The sequence below is a fragment of the Thunnus thynnus genome, chromosome 15 (assembly GCF_963924715.1).
Source record: "Thunnus thynnus chromosome 15, fThuThy2.1, whole genome shotgun sequence".
NCBI classification, from domain to species: domain Eukaryota; kingdom Metazoa; phylum Chordata; class Actinopteri; order Scombriformes; family Scombridae; genus Thunnus; species Thunnus thynnus.
In genome coordinates, this window is record NC_089531.1 from 13990866 (window position 1) to 14005870 (window position 15005).

The following is a 15005-nucleotide window of genomic DNA, read 5'->3' on the forward strand; positions in this document are numbered from 1 at the left end:
CCAGTACTGGGGCCCACAGTACCTTTTCTGGAGTTAAGTCATCTTAAGCAGCTGCAGTTATAGTCTGAGATAGCTAAAGCTACTGTAAATGTTGCCAAAAGCTTAAGAAATTCAAGACTTTCATGAAACCCCCCCCCCCCAAAAAAAACAGATAAGACTCTTAGAACAGCACCTTTCGAGTTATGTGAAAAAAGGAATCCACAAGTCAAGGTCAAAATGTTTATTTTATAAAATAAGATCAAACTATTGTAGATCTTTACATCCAGAACTGGGTCACCTGCTGATCACATGATGGGGTAACAGGCGTAGAGGGCGATGCCACACTGGTTACGTTTGTTCCGAGCCATCTTGATGTAGCCTTCATCTCCGTAATTTACACCCCAACTGCAATTGAAGCATATTTAGGTTATTAAAAAAAAAAACCCATAAACCGTAAAGTCATTAGGATGACTGTTTATATTGACCTGTTTTTGACCAGCCAGTAGTCATGTCCTCTCTCGGTGCCATAACCCACAGCCAGCACTCCATGGTTCACATAGTGAGTGCACGTATGGTCCCTGTACACACCTGTTGGGCCACACAAGTCATGTGTCAAAAGCAAAAGTCATGTTGGCGTGAAACCAGACATTTATAAAGATTGAGAAAACTCACTTCCTCACACCAGCAACTTCAGAGCACATTTAAAGACAAACCACAGACCAGTTTCACAGAATCATTTGACAAGGTAAATGGCGTCATAACTACTCACCGTGGCGGTAGAAGCCAAATTTGGGCCTTGAAGCGTCAATTGCTACAGAAATGGGGCCAACTTCAGCTAGGGCAGCCTTCAATGCAAATTCATTCCCCTTTGGTAAGAAGGCATATCCTGAGCAGTTAGCAGCCCGATACAGCGGGTTATACTTGCACTTACCACACTGAAAAGAAAGTGCAGGGGTGTTTACTGGTTTTCCAGGAGTTCTTTGTTATGTTTGACAGTCGAGCTCAAATTTTGTTCCATCATTTCAGAAGCTCACCGTGCCTACGTAGGGATAGGCTGCATCTGACTCTATGCCTTTGTTATCGATGACATATTGGAAACCGTTTGTCATGAAGCCACCTCTGCATCCATTGTTGCCGTATTTTAAGGAGCAGTCCACAAGATTTTGAGCACTCAGGGACTTAAGGACACCTGTAGTCTTCTTAAGTTGCCCTTCCAGAGCTCCGGCTGCACTGAAGGCCCAACAAGAGCCGCAATAACCCTACAAATCAGAGATATTATTCATGAATGGACTGGACTGAAGCTACAAAGACAACTAGTGCAGATGTTGAACCCATGTTAATGTGCGTTGATGGTTTGAGGGATGACTTCACCTGCATCTTGACCTCAGTCACCAGGCCTTTGTCCCTCCAGTCCAGTGATTGTGGTAGAGCAGTACTGACCCTGCTGATGTCAGAGGGACCCCTCTCCAGGTCAGAGGGCACGACAGTACCCGTCAGTGTGCCGGTGATCTCCTTAGAGGTCTACATGAAGAAACATTACCAGTAAGTTATGTCTGCAGTTTACATCAGTGTGTCAGTTTGTCACAGTGGGACTAAATGTTTGTGGTTTTCAGTCACTTCAGTGCCACTGTAGCTGACTCACCAGGTCTCCCAGGTGGTTCATTGCTAACTCATAGGTGTGCAAGCCCAGGGAAGCTTCCAGGTTATGAACATTTATCATTTCCAAGTTTTCTTCCCATATCCGCCTGCGACCCAACTCCTCAATCTGGGAACAAAGTATTACTAACCAGATGTGATGCATAGCAGCTGATTAATCCATCATAAGACAGTGGTATACAGAGAGAAGGAGACAGTATAATCAAGATTGTTTTAGATAAGAGGAATAAGTTCTTTGAAACGAGATATTTTCACTTACAGAATTCAGATAGTAAGGAGGAAACAACCTGTCTAGTTCGGTTCAGACAATCTGTTTACAGACCAATTTAATTCACAATGCACAGAGACTTAGCATCTACAGAAACTAGGTGACTAGGTTGACAAATTTTAAAAAGGTCTTTGGTTTCACCTGATGAGTATACACTTTATTATGCATCTTCTTCCACAGTTCCCAGTGTCGATCCAGATCTGGGGTGATAACGGCCACTGCAAATCCACACAAGAGGGCGAAAAGCAAGCTCCGACACATTTCTGGATCTGGGAAAAAAACCAAAAAAACTAAACAAAAAACAAAGGGGAAGCTTGACTCAACAAGTTTCAGTGATGACAAAAGTTTTAGAAATATCCTGACTCAGACCACAGGTTTGGAAACCTCAGACATTTGTGAGGGCTACGGAGTTTGAAACCTCCAGCTGATAGCAATTAACAGTTAGAAACAGTGGGGAAATAAAACATGACTTAATTCTTGTAGTAAAAGTGAATATTAAAATGTATCATTGACTCATGCATGACATTCACTGACAAATGAAGAGATGGTTATACATGTCTTGTCTAGTAAAGGATACTCTACCAGGAGGCCCGCTATCAAAGTTTGTCTCATTATTGGTCAAGTTAATACAAACAAAACCCCCCATAAAGTATTAGTCCTCAGTTTGATGCCAGAGAGACACTGAAGTCTGACCAACCTGAGCAGATGACAAAGGGAAAATCCAAATTGAGTCTGAAAGAGTCTATATTTATCACCTGAGCTGTCTGCACACCTGCAAATCATTAATGACAGCAGCCAGTTTGATTACAGCTGATCTACCAGTCTGCTGCTTCTACTACTCATACTACTGCAACTTATACCTAACATCTACCTAATAGAGTTGAAAACAATTAAGTCAGGCTGATGGTGACAAATCATGTGTCAACTACAACTACTAACAATTATGACACTGCTCATTTATCTCCATGTGTTATCTCCTTAAAGGAAGGCTCTCAATTTTTCAGGCCTGTCTTAAAACAATAGTCGGGTGCCCAAATGAATATTTAAAGAGGTTTTTCTCGCCATTAGAAAATCCCTCACATGTAAGTGATTGGAGACAAAATCCACAGTCCTCATTTTGTGCAAAAATTGATTCAAACGTTTATCTGAAGCTTCTGTGAGACTTCAGCCGTCCAAATAAGTCAAATTCAAGCAAATGTAACCTTTAACAGTGAACCTCACAGAACTCATATCAGCAGATAAGAATTATTTCATGTCTTTGTTTTATTTCTTCTACTGTCAGAAGTTTTAATGAATCCATTAAGTGCACTTTAGCACACTGAAGGCAAAGCCAGCATTTAAATGTTCATATTTAAATAAATTAATCAAATATATAAACTACAGTGAAACTATAAGATGTACACAATTGCAAAAACATTTCTAAAGCTTCAACCTTTAGAAATGTTCCTATGTATTCATTCAAAAAAAACATCAATTAGAAAGGAAACCAAAACGGATACAGTGATTTAAATATTGTTTATTGTATTGTATTGTTGAACATATTGCAGCCTTTCTGCACAATATCTACAATGTACTTAATGATGAAAAAAAACAAACAAACATCTAATCTCAGATATTAAATAAAATAACTTAAACTCTGCTGAGAGATGATTCAGGTGACTGGTCACATGTTCACAGTGTAGGGTAGACAGCAAAGGTGGCAATGCCACAGAGATTATTCTTGTTCCTGGCGATTCGAATGAAGCCTTCTTCTCCCCACTCGGTTCCCCAACTGGATCCACAAACACACTCAGTCACACACTAGAAGTCACACATTTCTTTTCAATGACGTAACACATTTTACAGGTGAACTCTGAATGTACCTGTTTTTCACCAGCCAGAAGTCTTGTCCATTGTCTGTACCGTAGCCAACAACCAGTACTGCGTGATTTATGAACCTTGGGTTACAGCTGGGTTCGTCGTATAAACCTGAAAGACGCTGAATGTTAATAAAGTGTTACAGTGGCTGAGAAAATGAAACGTAAAGCTATAAAATGGCAGAGATCCCCCTTTAGCTTCACAGTGACTTTACTGCTGCTCGCTGATGTCTAACACTTCTCTTACAAAATCATTATTTCCTTCTGTGGCTTCATAGGACTACATTTAATTTAGAGTTCATCCTGTTTAAGGACCAGTTTGTATGATTTAGTGACATCTAGTGGTGAGGTTGCAGATTGCAAACAACTGAATACCCCTCCCCCACCCCTCTGCTTCCAACTGTGTAGGAGAACCTTTTCATGGGATTATACACTAATTAAAACACACTTATGAATATTTTTTTCAATTTCTGCCAAGTCTATTCTGCTAGATGCCACTAAATCTTACACATTGCACCTGTGCTGATTTTTTGTTTACTACAGCTTTCAGTCTATAAGATAAAATACAATGAACTCATATATTACATACATCCATCCAATTTGCAAAAAAAACAAAAAAACAATGAAGAATAACTTTGCAAACATTTAAATAAAGACAGAAAATGTGTAGAAATGTGTCAATTCACTATAAAACTCAAAATACAAGTGTACTTTGTACAGTGAATATAAAACCTTCACCCTCACAGTAGTTAAGCCTTAAGCATGTTTAGATTTTAGAAACTTGAGAAAACATGTAGTTTCGTAAACAGTTAAAGTGCAGGATAACAATATTTCAACAGAACAAAACATGTTGTAACTTCAGGGTGGCGCTCACTTTATAGAAGTTGTAAATAAACGGGAAACACTGAAGCAAAGGGAAGTCATGCATTTCCCTAAATAACAGATGTACTTTTTAATAATCTGGATTTTTTTGAAAACAAAAACACCTCCTCTCACCTCCTTTGTAGAGGTGGAAAGATTGCAGCATGGCGTTCACGGCCACAGAGATGGGTCCCACTGTGGCCACCTTCTCCTGCAGAGTCATCTCATCTCCTCGTGGAAGGATGTGGAAGTCTGAGCAGTAGCCGGCTTTTCCCTCGACAGAATAGCGACATTTCCCATTCTACAAGTAGAAAAGTCATTTACTAAATTCAGTATTTCATGAAACTGGAAATATATATCAAATCACAATAATCAGCAGATTATATGTATAATGTACATTATTCATCACACTGTATATGTACAGTATAAATATTACTGTAGGCTAATATGCAAATTTAAAATATTTTATCACCTCAGCTCAAAATAGATCTTACATACAAAGAGCTTCATGTGTGTTTATGAAATGACACATTGCATATACAAGCCAAGTCTTCTAATTTCTTATCAGATATTCTGAAAATACTGTATCCAAACCTTGATACTCTCTACCAGACAGAAAGAAAGAAAGAGCTGAGGATGACCTGGTGTTCGTAAGGGTAAAAGCTCTCTGAGTCGACGCCTTTGTTGCGGATGACGTAGCTGAAAGCTTTAGAGATGTAACCTCCTCTGCAGCCTCGGTTTCCATCAAAAGTGCTGCAGTCCACCAGATTCTGTGGGCTCAGGGGCACGAGGACACCTCTCCGCTTCTTCATCTGGCCCTCAAGGGCTCCCATAGAACTGAAGGCCCAGCATGACCCACATAATCCCTTATGAAATAGATCATTATTGTTATTTTGTGGCCCTAGAATTATAAGGTTATATCTAACATTTTTGTCATGCAACAGTACAACATTTGGGTTAACATACTGTTATTTTGGCCCCAGTGTTTCACACAATAAGCTTTAGCTAAAAACTATCACAGATGTATTGATTCTTGTACAAAATAATGTGCATGTGACATTCAAAAGACAAGTTTATAACAATAAATAACAAATTGTGACATGTAAGTTTCAAAAGAGTAGAGCAGATTATAACAAGCTTCAGTTTGGTTAAATAACCCAACAGTAAAATTAAAAATAACACTAAAACTGGGTCAAAACAACCCCTCGTCGTGAGTGGCTTTCTGGGTAACATTAACTCAGTACTGTGTTGCTTTATTAACTCAGACTGGGTAAAAATCTGACCCAGTGATTTTTAGTTTGTATTCTTAAGTTATTAACATTTTGTGTTGCTTTATTTCTTGTTTTATGCATTATTGGCCCTAAATTTCAAGAAAATAAACAGTTATATCTCAAAAATCAAGCTCAAATTTGGTCCTATAAGGTTCCAACTGCAAAGCACCAATCAGTGCTCAGAGTATAGAATGGGGACCAATCAGGTTCTGCCTGTTTACCATGTGATCTCACTGCTGTGGTCAAAGGAGCTGAAAGATCATGACATGTTGCTCAATCTTAAGTTTCTGAAACTTCAAAATTGATGATTTTATTGAAATCATCATGAACGACTGATACAAACACCGACTGAGTTTAAATCAGATTTTTTATCTGGTCTGAACTTTTTACGGATTTTTACACAGGTAGCACAGTTATTAGCAATAATTAATGTTATTAGTGACTTAAGTTACTCTGACTACTTAAAAAATGAAAGTCAAAATATTAATATGTAAGAATATGGGGTACATTCAAGCTGCTAGCTGCTGCTGCTAACTGGCTTTGTGTCTGTTTAAGGTTAAAACTTGTGCAGCTGACACAGCGATGACAGCGACTACATTCAGAGCTCAGACATTGACCCCAGTGAATCCAGATAAAAAAAGAAGTAAATTCAGGATGAGAAACAGACAAGAAAGTCTCTGAAAAGAAAAACAACAGACAGAGAGACAGCAGCAAAACCAAAACATAACCACATAGAGCAAGAAGAGTTGATATCAGCAAATTAATGGAGAAACAGTTTTTGAATATTCTTTCTAATTGACTTAAATTTTGTTCTTTGTAAAACATTATGAACTGTATTATCAGTTTAAATCTGTTAATGAAAACCAAACGTAGTCTAGATTTAAAGGATGCAGCTACGTTGTTGTCTGCGCCTAAATGTCTTTTATCATAACTCCCTTCAGTAGTTCATACATTGATTTTCTGTATTAAAACAAAGTTAGACTAATCTGTTTCAAAATCATTCTTTTGTTAAGCCTCAGCAGATATAACGTCATAAATCCAGGGTCACAATTTTCCACTTTTTATTCATTAGATTGTCTCATTTCCTCTTTTATAAATAGCTGATCTGATAGCAGTGCTTACTTGGTTTTGGACGGGACTAACCAGGCCTTCCTCCCTCCAGTCTACCCTCTTAGGTAACGTTAAGCCACTCAGGTCCTTAAAGGTGTCATTTCTTGAACCAACAGGCTCCTCCAACTTCAGGCCATTCAGCTTCTCATTGACCTCCTCAGCTGTCTTCATAGAGAGGAGAGTTGGCAAATATATGAAAAACACATGAAGAAAGTATTACATTGTTAAACATCTGTAATGACCTCTGCACAACAGCACTCTTCTTAAGTTTGGACCCATTATGCATCTGTATATAACATATACAGCAGTGTGGCGACATGATAAAATACATGTCAGTGTTTCAGTGAGTCCATCTTGAATTCAAATACCTCCTCTGAAAGTTTCTCTCCAAATTATTGTTTCGGACATGCAGCCATTTATAGGTCCAAAGTCTCCTGGAGGCTTTTACTGTATGTACAGGTATTCTCAAATCATTGGCACATGTTTTTATTTCGCTTTAGTGACACCAAACAATCATAAAAGCAACCACAAGTTCCTCTGATTCTCATCTAGTTTGAACTTCTGCCTTCAGGAGGAAGAGCACAAAATCAACATCATCTTTTTTTTATCTATAATGATGCCACACGAGGTCAAACATCTCACTTGTGTCTTGATTTGACTCTCGCCTTAGTTTTAGTGATGATGACACCCCTGTGAAACCGTCCTCACATTTAGTCTCCTAGGCAACTGTAACACACTCTTCATTCAGGATTTCTGAAGGGAGTCCAAAAGCTAAAGCGTTGATGCCAGGGTCCTGCAGAGAGCGTGTGAACACGGACATGTCACGCCCATCTGAAAATCACGGCTCGGGCTTCCTGTTGTCTTCAAAAAACCCCTCGTCTTTCTGGTACCTTCCAGCGCAGCTTTGTAAATGCCCTTCCTACTGAGTTTTCTAGCTTTTTTACCAGACATTTAATCATTTACATATATAACCACTTCTTCTTTTCATTGCATTGCGTCTGCATGTTATACCATTTTTTCATCTGTTATGAAGTAGCCATTTAAACTTTGTTTTTACTGTGTTTCGTACATAAAATGCTTAATTATTGTACATCAGCAGATACTACTTAGTTAAAAGATCATGTTTTTTTGATCAATCACTCAATTGTTTTTTCCACTTTGAACGTTTGTGTTTCTTTAAATGCTAGAACTGAACTTTCATGAACAGAATAAAGGAAGTATTTTAGCAACAGATGAAAAAACAAATGTTTGGATACAACTTTATGACCTTTATCAGCCTATCAGCATATAATAGTCCTGATTGTCCAGACAAGCCCAGCCTATAGTGGATTAAATAAATCAGATTATATAAAGGAAGATTAGAGCTGCTCTATCGGTTAGGGTTTAAATTAGGCCTACGGGGTGCAGGTTTAAACGCAGATTAACTGTTCATGAGTGACAACCATTTTGTACCAGCAAAAGGTCAATGAGTGTAAATGTACTTTAGGTTATGATGTCAAACCGGGGTCTGAACGGGTCCTGGGAGAGATTGGTGATAAAGTGAGGACTGGTGTTCAGTGCCAAAGTGTTTGTCATGCAGTTTGTATCCACCAGAGGTCTCTCTGATACATTTATGTCCCAAATAGTGGCATCATCTTGATCTGATTGCTCCAGTTCTGGCTCTGCAGTTTGTAGGATTGCTTCTGTTGAATTATCTTTGATGAGGGGTGTTTCCCCTCTTTTTTACCCCCTGTATCACCACAAAGGGGTCTTTTATTGATAGCTTAAGGCTACTTTAGCAAACTGTGAGTTGTGGGAAAGCATGCAATACTGCAGCTTTATCCATTTTATTAAAAAACTCTGAATATATGGTATAAATAATAATCCAAAGACTCATGTATTGTCAAGTAATTAGCAGAAGATTCAAAGAGAAAAGAATAAGACTTTGTTGCTCAGCGATGATGCAGATCATATACTAATAGTCTAGTCCGTTAGATGTGTTTTTGTTTGTTTGTTAGCTTTCTTGGTGAATATTTGGAAAAGTGTGTCATGTGTAGGCTGTTTTTATGACAGAACAAAACCAAACAAATGAAGGCTCAACTTGAAGCTCAAGATATAGTGGATAAAACACAATAAGATTGCAAATTAAAGGTTGTTCTTTCTTCCACTAAGAGATATAAGTAATGCAGAGATTAGCGTGGAGCCAGTAGAAGACGCTCTTTCTAGGGATAAGAAGAACTGATTATTCCTTGTTTTCTTTCTGACCTACTTGGCTGCCCTGGTTTGAGGTTTGCTCTTGTAAATTCGTCACTGCACACCCACTTGAACATAGCAGAGGAACCTTGCTGGATTATTATTAATCAATTGTAATATGACACAAACAAATAAGCATTTGAATGAGCCTTCTACATATTTTTTTTTCAATTACTCTTATTACTATATTGGATTTATTTTAGTAATGATTAAGTGATAATAAGCAAATTATCTGCATGTCTAAACCGACATCATGTTTTAAGAAAATTCAGTGCGGTTTCATAATGACTGATACTCCAGATGAAGGTGTAAAACAGGTCTGTGTGCTCCACATGTCTCTGTTTCTCTCAGCAGGAGACTCAGACTGATGTTGGAGAACAATCCTACCATGTCAGCCAGGTGGTTCATTCCCAGCGTGAAGCTGTGCTTTCCTGCTGAGGCCTCCTGGTTGTGTCTCAGCACTAGTTTCATGTTCTTCTCCCACACTGCTCTCCTGAAGATGATCTCAGTCTGAAACGAAAACAAAGACTGCTTGATCTGAGGCATCTGGGGTGCTTGTATGTGTGTGTGTGTGTCTGTGCATATGATGGCAGAGTGAAATGAAAGTTTTCACAGTCCTACCTGATTAGCATAAACCTTGTGATGTTTGATTTTCCACTCTTCCCACACTTTATTTAAAGCAAACGATGAGTGGCTGTGGACCAGAGAGGCCAAAAGCAACACTGCACAAAGAATGTGCATCTGCAGAAGTAAAAACAGTAACATTAAATGAGGAAATATGACCCCTATTATATTCTTAATTAATTGACTAACCTATTAGTTGTTTGGCAGATTTTCAGTCATTTTACAAGCGTATATACCAAACATTTTCTAATACCAGCTTCTCAATTGTGAAGATTTTCTGCTTTTCTTTCTTTTGTGAAACCTAACTTAATATTTGTGGGTTTTGTTGATATCACCTTGGATTCTGGGAAATTTAAATCATTTTTCAAAACATTTTATAGATTGTACGATCAGGGCTGTGGCCAGGATTTTAGAAAAAGTGAGGTCATGAGTCTCCTTTTACCGAGAAAAGTTTGAACAGATGCTGAAAATAAAGTCTTAACTATGTTTTTTAGTAGTTTTGTTCAACTATTCAACCATATTTTCTGTTAATTATATTTCCCAGCATGATGCTTTAAATGCTGTTTTTAAAGCCTGTCAGGAATAAAATTCAGTTCTGGAGATATTGAATCCATTTTATTGGCCTAAAACTATTCAAATTTAATGATATCATGTCTAAAGAATTGCTTGAGTCAGCCTATAAAACATCAACCAAGTTTTTCTTTTTTAATTTTAGAATGTAAACTCCCCCGGGTTGATAGCATCAGTCCCTGTGTCAACAGCTGATCAGCTTCGGCTAAGTCTAAAACCACAACATGGTACACTAGCACTGCAAGATTAAACACGATCATGTTTGTCAGTGCAGAACTGTTTTTTATGCACTGACAATCATGATCGTTTTAAGGCTTTTATCTTTTATCTGTCTAACACTGTAAGATTTCATCATCTCAAGAAGGAGAAGTTCACACCTGTTTTACTGTTATCTCTGAGCACTGATCTCAACAAATCTTTCCTTCTCTCTTTCTCCCGCGTGTTGAATCACACCATATCGTCCTAAACTCAATCACTGGACCTCGACACACAGAATACCAACCTAACAAAATTAAATGCATTTACTACAGAGAAGAAGAAATAGCTTGCGCTTACCTTGTTGCCGTATAATCAGCAAAGTTATTTTATCCCTGAGAAGAAAGTGCAGCTGTTCTTAACACACCGGAGGATCTTCACACTTAAAAGAGGAAGTAGAGTTTCCTCATGCAAACAGTTTTTTTTTCTATGTGGCTTGTCATGTGAATCTAATTTACAACCAGCTTCAGTGGCCCGAAATACCCTTCCAGTATGAGAGGTGGACATGACGATAGTTAGACGATGCAGGAGAAATAGAAACAAAAACCTGAGTCAGTCGGCTTTTCAGTAAATGACGTGACAAAAATGCTGTGGATGGAAAAGTTTGGTGACAAATTGAGCAGATGCTGATTCATAGAGACTAAATCTCACTACGTTCTAGTTGAGTTTTCCTTCCTTTTATTATTCAAAACCAGATAAGACAGGACCGAAACACAGTTGTATTTGAGTTGTATTTGACATTGCACCTGGTTAGACTGAACAGAAGACACACGGGCTGAGATCAAACACAATCCACATTTTTACAGCTAATGATGCTGATTTAACAGTGTCAGACTGAATTTGTAATGACAGCAGCAGTTAGTTTGACCTTTCTGAGAAACAGCAGCGTCACATTGTCAAATCCTTTTATAATCAGACAGCTGGTGGATGTTGATGATGTGCTATATGCTTGTGTTTTTGTGGTAGGGATTGCTCGGGGTATGACCCAGTTGTTTGTTTGTTTGTTTGTTTGTTTGAGCTGCATGGAGGGGGCGGAGGGGGATGTGTCTTGGTGCTCGACTGGCTTTCTCTTTTGTAACATGTGTTGCTGTAATACATGCCTTCTTGTGAATACTTTCTCAAAATTTCCTGTTTGTGTGAGAGGTTGTTGTAGTGAGAACCTTTCAGTTAAAACACATCACGTCCTTCTTCTTTGGTGTGAACCTCTTCCCCAGTGCCTTGCACTTACTGTGTGTGCATATTTTAACACAGTATACTGTAAAACACACAAATAAACAACAACAAAAAGAGAAATTGCAGCAACCCCATCATATGCAACTTATTAATAAGTATACAATTGTATATGTATAATATTAAAGCCGCCCTCCACTCAAAAATATGTTTTTCTTCTTGTTCCTTCAGTTGAATGTTTGCGCTTCACTGTGCAGAATGATGTATGTGCAGAGTCTGTTTTCACATTCATCTCCTGAAGGAGGAAAGTTTCTCTGACCTCATGGAAAGTCTGAGTTGAAGGTTTGTACCTACAAGCATGATTTGTGACAACACAACTAGTTTAGAGTCAATCTTGGTTCAATATGCAACTTGCACAAGTGTGATGTGGAAACTTGAAAACGTCAGTGCACTTACAGTGAAGTAGGAGACATCTTTTGTCAAGCAGTTAAACTTCTGAAATGAATGAATTTTACATATTCATAGATTCTTGATTTTTCAATGAAGGAGAAAGTGTAAATGTAATTTTAAGAATGTCTGACAAGATTTTATGAAAAGACACAAACACAGATCATTATTCAAAGTATTTATTTATATACAGTATCTTAAAATGTGTCTGGAGGGAATCTAAATAAATGGACCGCATGCTATACACATTTCCACTTAAAGGACCAGTGTGTAGGATGTAGTGGCATCTAGTGGTGAGATTGCAGATTGCAACAAACTGAATACCCCTCACCCTCCCCTTTCAAGTGTGTAGGAGAACCTACGGTGGCCGTGAAAAACGCGAAAGGCCCTCTCTAGAGCCAATGTTTGGTATGTCTGTTCTGGGTTACTGTAGAAACATGGCGGTGCAATATGGATGTGTGGAATGGATTATTAAGTATTCATGGATGTATTATAAGAGCTGGATAGGGCGTCGCCACTCAGCCTTCCAACTTTCCAGCCAATTTTTCCCAGTAGTCACTTGCGGTCTTGCAGCGAAAAATCCCCCCATTATAAAAGAGACATCTGTAAAACTGTTGTCAGGACACCACAAAATGCAAACAATGTCAATTACGACTCTTTCTATTATGAATTTTCAATCCATGAAGGTTTTATATTTGTAAAACTTTCCTCGAGCCGAGCGAAGTGATTTAAAAATCTGTGATGTCGCCACAATGTAAAGTCTATGGGCCGAGAGGAAACTTGCGGGGCAAGGCCAGCAGGAGAGACACTACTGCACATATTCAGTAGGCCACATACCCCTGGAAGTAAACCTGGTAGCTAGAAACTTTTTTGTTGTAAGCGCCAGTTGTGCAATTCTTATTGGACGGAATAGGTGCCATTTTTGGTTCGGTATCCAACTCCACTCCCTATGTAGACATATAGGGCTCATTCAACACAAGGATTTTTATTTTCAGGTGATTGTACACTAATTAATTCATTAATTAATTAATAAAATACTTAATTCCATTTCTGCCAAGTCTGTTTTGCTAGATGCCATTAAATTCTACACACTGTACCTTTAAGAAGACGGGAGAAAGATCAATATATGTTTATTGGTGTATTCGAGTCAAGTTAAATTCATTCATGGAGCCCAAATTCACAAATCACAGATTTACACTTTAATGGGTAAAAAAAGGGAGAAACGTCAGGAAGAGCAACAGAGAAGAGACGCCTCTTTCAGGACAGACAGAGAGAAAGAACAACAGTGTTGTGACAATAGTGTATCATCTTTTAACAAAATGTTAATGACAGATGCCAGATATTACATTCATGTCCATGAAGATATAAGTACATCACAAAAAAAGCCTTTCCTTGCTCAATATGTGCTATTATTATATACTTTTTTCATGCTGAATAACTAGTGGTGCTGATGCTACGTGGCTTGTAGAATTACCCAGAAACATCACAGGTGTCACCGCTACAGGGAGGAGTGATGACGAAACAATGTGATGGAAAAACAAAGAAGGCGGGAGGATATTATATAATTTTGAACTTTGGCTGTAATTGGCTTTCATCACTGATCTTTTCCCTCCCTGAATCCGGGTTTGGAAAGAGATTCGCTGATGAACGCAGGATCCCAAAGGTACCAGATGGTAAGCTGTTGACTGACTCAGCACCAGTTCTTCTTCTGTGGTGATCACGCACCTATTGTGTCAACACGCCACGTAAGCCTGCAGCTGAGCAGGGAAGCTGCTCAAGACATCTGATTGCTTTTTTTTTTTTAATATAAAATCTTCAGCCATTAAATTTTTGAGGCTCACAGTCAGTTATTCAAGTCTTTTAGAGATGTGAGGTGACATTCAACCACTGAGCAGATAGAAAAGAAAGTCAAACCATTTTTCTTGTCCAAGAGTCATTAAAATCTAAATGCATGAGAGAAAATGTTACTGCCTACTTCTTATTATTGAGATGTGACATAAGACATTAATAACTCCATGGGTACTATTATTATAATTTACAACATGTAATATTTAAGTTGCCCATTCTTGTCACCTCACTTCAGGGTAATTTTAGTTCCTACCTGCTGCTGCTGTGAATGGACATTTTTGAGTGTAACTGCAGAGTTCAGAGTCTGATGTGAACCCCAAGAAAGTGAAGTTGAGTGCGTTTACTGTCTTGCCGTGTTGATGTTCATTAAAAAAGATTATTTAAAGAGAAATTAGCCTGTTTATTACTCAGTACACTACACCACCAAGACATCAGGGTTATACAATTATTACTCTACAAAATGCTTCTGTGTAGTTATTTTTTCTTTTCTTAAAATGTTTGCCAATGAGGTAAGATTTAGTAATTGCACCTATTATCAATGCTACCCTTGTTTCAGGACATTTTCATTAATTAGTGTCTGTAACTTAAAGGATGGGTTCACAAATTTTCAAGTGTGTCTTAAAATAACATTCAGATGTTTTTCTTACTGTAATCATTCCTCCTGTTCATACTCAATGTAAGTGGTGGGGGACAAAATCCACAGTCCTCTTTCTGTGCAAAAATGTATTTAAAAGTTTATTTGATGCTAATATGTGGCTTCCGCAGTTCAAATTAGTTAATTCAAGTCAATACCTTTCAAACTTAGTGTCGTTTTAGTGATTTTTGTTATGATCCTTCCACTGCAGCAGAACAGGAAAA

The 15005-nt window shown here is 38.2% G+C and overlaps 2 protein-coding genes across 2 annotated transcripts; both read right to left on the bottom strand.

Moving 5' to 3' along the window:
* Positions 1–205: 205 nt before the first annotated feature.
* Positions 206–2624, bottom strand: LOC137198831 (cathepsin S-like). Its single transcript, XM_067612795.1, has 8 exons — positions 2601–2624; positions 2045–2172; positions 1622–1744; positions 1351–1500; positions 1014–1238; positions 749–914; positions 465–567; positions 206–384 (listed from the first exon to the last, which is right to left on the bottom strand). Exons 2-8 carry the CDS (start codon positions 2162–2164, stop codon positions 285–287), a joined length of 987 nt encoding a protein of 328 aa, XP_067468896.1. The 5' UTR covers positions 2165–2172; positions 2601–2624; the 3' UTR covers positions 206–284.
* Positions 2625–3403: 779 nt separating this feature from the next.
* On the bottom strand, positions 3404–11145 carry ctss1 (cathepsin S, ortholog 1). The gene is made up of 8 exons (XM_067612794.1): positions 10983–11145; positions 9855–9974; positions 9621–9743; positions 7014–7166; positions 5262–5486; positions 4756–4921; positions 3766–3871; positions 3404–3674 (listed from the first exon to the last, which is right to left on the bottom strand). The coding sequence occupies exons 2-8, from the start codon at positions 9972–9974 to the stop codon at positions 3575–3577; spliced, it is 993 nt and encodes a 330-aa protein (XP_067468895.1). The 5' UTR covers positions 10983–11145; the 3' UTR covers positions 3404–3574.
* Positions 11146–15005: the final 3860 nt, after the last annotated feature.

Coding starts and splice junctions, on each gene's coding strand:
- LOC137198831 (XM_067612795.1), bottom strand. CDS start 2,164: ATGTGTCGGAGCTTGCTTTTCGCCCTCTTGTGTGGATTTGCAGTGGCC. Junction 1,501..1,621: donor TGAACCACCTGGGAGACCTG/GTGAGTCAGCTA, acceptor TTCTTCATGTAG/ACCTCTAAGGAGATCACCGG. Junction 1,239..1,350: donor TGACTGAGGTCAAGATGCAG/GTGAAGTCATCC, acceptor TCTGATTTGTAG/GGTTATTGCGGCTCTTGTTG.
- ctss1 (XM_067612794.1), bottom strand. CDS start 9,974: ATGCACATTCTTTGTGCAGTGTTGCTTTTGGCCTCTCTGGTCCACAGC. Junction 3,872..4,755: donor TTTCCACCTCTACAAAGGAG/GTGAGAGGAGGT, acceptor AGCGTCTTTCAG/GTTTATACGACGAACCCAGC. Junction 3,675..3,765: donor TTCTGGCTGGTGAAAAACAG/GTACATTCAGAG, acceptor TTGTGGATCCAG/TTGGGGAACCGAGTGGGGAG.